Genomic DNA, 5,000 nt, shown 5'->3' with positions numbered 1-5,000 from the left:
GGTACACTGTACACAACATTGCAAAGTCAATGCAATTTATCAACCTTCTGAATTTCAAAAGAAATCTAAAGTTCAGATTATTTTTAAATTACACGAATTATAGCTCTTTTTTTGTGTGATCACTTTACCTGTCTACACTGAATATCACTAACAACACATGTATTTTAGGAAACATTACCGATTTTGCCCTGTTGCTTTTGAGCCATCTAAGTTGCTTCAATGAAAGAAATGTTCATTTGAAGCACAAGTTATACATGTAGATGAAAGATCGGTGTGTCATCCTTGCACTTATCGAGACAATTTAAGCAATTATTTGTCACTTTTTCTACAGACACCTGAAAAATTCAGGCGGCTTCAACAAGATTCAAACCCATGCCCTCAGTGATGCTAGTGCAATGCAATGCCAGGTTATTATTGTTAACCTGGGTTTAAAAAAAATCTCTAAATCAGTCACAGAAAAATTTTAGACCACCTTTTACATGAGATTCAGGCAAGTTTCAATACTTGCTTTGATCTGTGCTAACTTTGTAGTCCACAAAAATCAGAACACGTGATTTAAAAAGAAAACAGTTTGAAACCATGTTTAACTAAACATCTTCAAAACATTGTTAAGTTTGATGTAAATGGGACATTGGATACATAGACCACTGACTGACTAAAAGTAGTGAACAATGTAAGTTGGAGAGAATATGATTCAAAGGGCTTGTTGTGTTGATTGATGTTTCTGCTGCATTATGCTTTACAGGTTACAACATGGTGTCAGAACCAAGATTTTTCCACAAGCCTAAAGTGATTAGAATCAAGCTGTTGGAGAAACAGAATGGAATCGACAAATTTACTGCTATGTACAGCACACTTGGGTTAAAAAAAAGATGGTGGTCTGTGTGCCATCATGTCAAACCACCAGACCGATGGGAATTTGGACAGGAAAGCCTGCTCATTCATAGGGGAAATGGAAAAAAATTGAAATTTTCATCAAAGCAATGGAAGCTTTTAATACAGTTAAAAGGGCTTGTTGCATTTATTGGTATTTCTACTGAAACAAAGTGCCCTTGCACTAAAAATTTGTGTTGAAGTTTCTCACTCCAGCACAAAAACAAACGAAAGAAATAGTGCAACAAGCTGCATCTCAATTCACACAAAAAATAGCATATGTTTTGAATGCAATAAATGTACATGTTTCACAAAGTCTTCACTTCTTTAAAATGGAAAAATACAATGGAAACAAGGAACATGTACAGTTTCCTGCATGAAGGAATTTCCCACTGGTGATGACACCACAACTTGTGGCTACAAGGGCTTGATCGAGTTCCAGACATTCTTGAATTTTAAACATTTGTGCTTTAAACATTTGACATAGAATTTGAATGAAATAATCTTATCTCAATTTGATACATTTTTCTGTTGGAATATCTGAACCCATGTCGTTGTTCAATCGAGACGAGAAGACGAAAATAAACATAGCATTCTTTGAATTATGGGTCTTTCCTTTAATGGGCAAAATTGTCGCACATATTTAGGAAACAATTGTGTTTGCTAAATAGCGTGAATAAATCGCACTGATTGTAAAATACACTTAAACTTCTCCACGTTAACATGACAGCAATTTGCTGTTTCTCTTAGTGTTCAAGACTAAAGTACTGATAAGAACAAAAAACAATTCACTGTTTATAAATGGAAACATTTTTAAGATCACGAAAGTACATTTGATTCGCCAAACAATTGCGACATGACATGCGACACAAATATCACGAATTCACTTTCTCCAAACGCGAGGCACACCCAATCGGAGTCCAATATCCCGGTAACGATGGGGGAGACGGTATCAAAACAACTCACCTTGCTTAGCGAATTATAGTCGATAAGATCAGGCCGATGGCGGTGAATCAGTGCGCAAAACGCTAAGCCATCCTTGAAGCTGTGAAAACGAACAACAGCAATGATGACTTTGTGCACACGACTTAAAAAATGCATGCATAGACATACCGCAAGCACAATTAAGTTGGCAACCGCTCATTATACTTAGATGCATGCTCTTTTTCCAATTGATTTACCTCGTGTGGAAGTTCTGCACGTTTACATTTTTGTATGGAGCTGTTTTTCGCTGGCACCACAAAAGTAAGCCATCCTTTGCAGCTGATTCTATTGAGAAAAGACGAGGAAATATAAATGTCACGATCACACTTAAATTTCGACGCATAAATTTACAAGATAAGAAAAAAGATAAAGTACATATTATTGTACCTTCTATGTTGATATCTTGAATAGCAAACCGCAAGATTATCGTCCAAATCATACCAAGGGTCATTTTAAGATTGCCATCCACGATTTCTGAAAAACGAACAAGTCATCAGGAAACGAGCCCATACATGTACGTGCACTGTGACAAAATTACACCTCAAAAACGTACCTTCAGCTCCTATAGAAACGAGTTTTACCCCTTTACTATAGACAAATTGTAAGGCTTTGTTAACGTTGGCAATTTTATGCAGCCGTTGTGAACCTCTTTCAGCTCTGGGAACTCTTTCCCCCGATATTACTTCTAACAACGCCAATAGTTTCAGGCCGTCACAAAAGTCGCGATCGATCTCTTCAATCTTTTTGTCTACTTTCCTCAAATGAGAATTGCACCATGCTGTAAACGTCTGACAAAACAAAACAGAAAAACGCAGCTGCTGAAAAAACATATATTCTGAGAGTAATAACCGTTCTCGTGAGGATAGAGATGAAAATTAATAATATTACCAAGAGTTTGCTTTATCAGACACTGTTGCGATAGCTTTTACGTTTAGAGACCTTACCTTTTTCTGTTGCCTTTCCCATGCAGCATCAAGTAAACCCCTGTCTTGGTCATCATTATAGTAGTAGCCGTAGTATTCTTCTGAATCTGCAGCCATGGAAAATTTTACGAAATACGCTGGTAAGGAAACCACAGAACGAACTTGCACTACTTCGAAACTCTATGTTCGAAACGTCCCCAAGGCCCTCTCGGGAAATTTACGCAATTCCATGGGTGATAACCGCTGGCCAAGTATACCAAAGGATCCTAGCATGTATCTCCACTTTTAGGCCCTGTTTTTGAATCGAGAGTTTACGGTTGACTGCGGTGAGAATTTTGGCGGAAAAAGCCTTTTCATTCGAAAGCAAACGCTAGCAACATGTATGAGCTTTTTTAATCTTTATTTTATGCGTGCGCATTTATCGAGCCAAACTGTTTACACGCGAAAAGGTTATGTCACTTGCCAGGGTCACCCTACCTGCCGAGGCAATACAACTCGCCTCCCCGAGTTGTCTCTCCCACCTCATCAGCCTCATGTAAACGGTTGATAGAATTCCTTAACACAAATGAGTGGAAAAATATAGCGCCCAGGGTAACTCAGGGGGAGGGCTGTCCCGGGTACCCGAGACCATATAAACAGCCTTTTATTTAAACTACATATTACTGCTCCATTAAGATTGTCAGTCCATTTTCTGAATGTGAAAACGCGACTATACCTAATAAAAACGAACAAGAAAGAAAGAAGGACAAATGATGATACGTATTTTTTGAAGATACGTCTTAAAATATATGCATAATCAAATAGGGTCAACTTTGTCTCGGTCACGCAATTCTCACATAGACGCTCGGTAAAGTGAAAGGGGGCTTTCTCGGGTAACCAAGACCATGGTTGTTTCCCATTTAGAACAAATTTCCGATTGGTTTGTAAATGGAACACGACTCTTTGTTTCGTTCCACTGGAAAATTTCCGGGAGCAGCGGGACGTCTGAAAAAGTAGTCCTATTTTCCCGTTGGAAACTTTGCGATGGAAATGTGTGTTCCAATAAGTAAATTTACTCGGGAAAGAGTTAGGGCCTGTTGATATGAGTTGTTTACCATTTGCAAGAAATTTACGGAAATTTCAGTGGAAATTTTCATCGGGTGAAAAACGTGGTGCCATTTAACTCAAGTCCCTTTGCAGCTCGGTGATTGCGATTTTACGCGCCAAAAATTAAAAATTTGGCCGTCAATAGCCTGGAACTGGAGAGACCTTTCAGAACTTGTAAATGGAACAGGTTTTTCTCTCGAAAAGTATCATATTTCCTGTGACGCTGAGATAGCTTTGTTTTGATTGGCTTTCACATCAGTGGGCGTGATGAATCTCCCAAAAAAGATAGAGGCTCCCCTTTATGAGCTCCTGACCTATCCGTGATTGCGCATGCGTATACCGGGGATTTTTGAACCAATTCAAACACAGGCAACTCCGCTACAAAATAACACATTTCCAATTGTAACACCAATTTCCTAAAAATTCATTTATACCCTTCTCCCAACGGAAAAATAAAACCTGTACACAGACTCACTCAAAGGTACTACAGTTTCTTAGTTTTCACATCCCACAATCCTAACGTTAAGAATGAAATCGTGTATCATTCAATGTACAAAGAAACGAAACTAACGTACCATAAAAGATTATGCAGTAATTCGAACATTCTACCGTGACAGTGGTAGTGGTAGTAGGGTTGCTGCATGCATGGTACATTTCCCAACACGTGCTTTTTTATGTGCAAAAAAACACTCGGAAAAATCACTTTTTGATGTTGAGTTGTGAAAGAGGTTGCTTTTAGTGTTCGTCCCTTCTCAACGATAAACTGGAGATCCCCACGCGATCATTCCCGACGAAGCAGACCAACCAGCCGCCACCACTAAAATTACATAATTTTAGGCGGTACGACAACGAAATTTACTTCGCACAAGCTGAGGCGTTGTTCGCAGCTCAGAATATCACCTAGAAGAGAAGACAAAATTTGGTCATGCAGTTCGCGTTCTCCGCACCCAATGCGCCTCGGAGGTAGGTAACAGCTACACAAACGTATTTGTCCTTCAAAACAACAGCTCCTTCGCGTTGAAGATCTCTGTGATCGGAAACCATCACAACTTTTAAGGCGTATGTTGAAGTTTCGGGGAGGTACTAGTCTAAGACGCCGACAAAGATGAGATTTTTCGCTTATAAAGAATTGGC

At 39.0% G+C, this 5,000-nt stretch overlaps 1 protein-coding gene across 1 annotated transcript in view; it reads right to left on the bottom strand.

The window, feature by feature from the left end:
- Positions 1-2,977, bottom strand: part of LOC138026712 (alpha-actinin-1-like) — a 57,917-nt gene extending 54,940 nt beyond the window's left edge. Inside the window, exons 1-5 of the mRNA XM_068874160.1 lie at positions 2,802-2,977; positions 2,411-2,645; positions 2,245-2,331; positions 2,055-2,142; positions 1,840-1,918 (exon numbers count right to left, since the gene is read on the bottom strand). Of these exons, the coding sequence (XP_068730261.1) occupies positions 1,840-1,918; positions 2,055-2,142; positions 2,245-2,331; positions 2,411-2,645; positions 2,802-2,897 (585 nt within the window). The 5' untranslated portion in view covers positions 2,898-2,977. The remainder of the gene's footprint in view (positions 1-1,839; positions 1,919-2,054; positions 2,143-2,244; positions 2,332-2,410; positions 2,646-2,801) is intronic.
- Positions 2,978-5,000: the final 2,023 nt, after the last annotated feature.

Source organism: Montipora capricornis, chromosome 12 (genome assembly GCF_036669925.1).
Source record: "Montipora capricornis isolate CH-2021 chromosome 12, ASM3666992v2, whole genome shotgun sequence".
Taxonomy (NCBI): domain Eukaryota; kingdom Metazoa; phylum Cnidaria; class Anthozoa; order Scleractinia; family Acroporidae; genus Montipora; species Montipora capricornis.
Note: the sequence above shows the minus strand (reverse complement) of the source record. Positions and strands in the feature narration are given on the sequence as shown.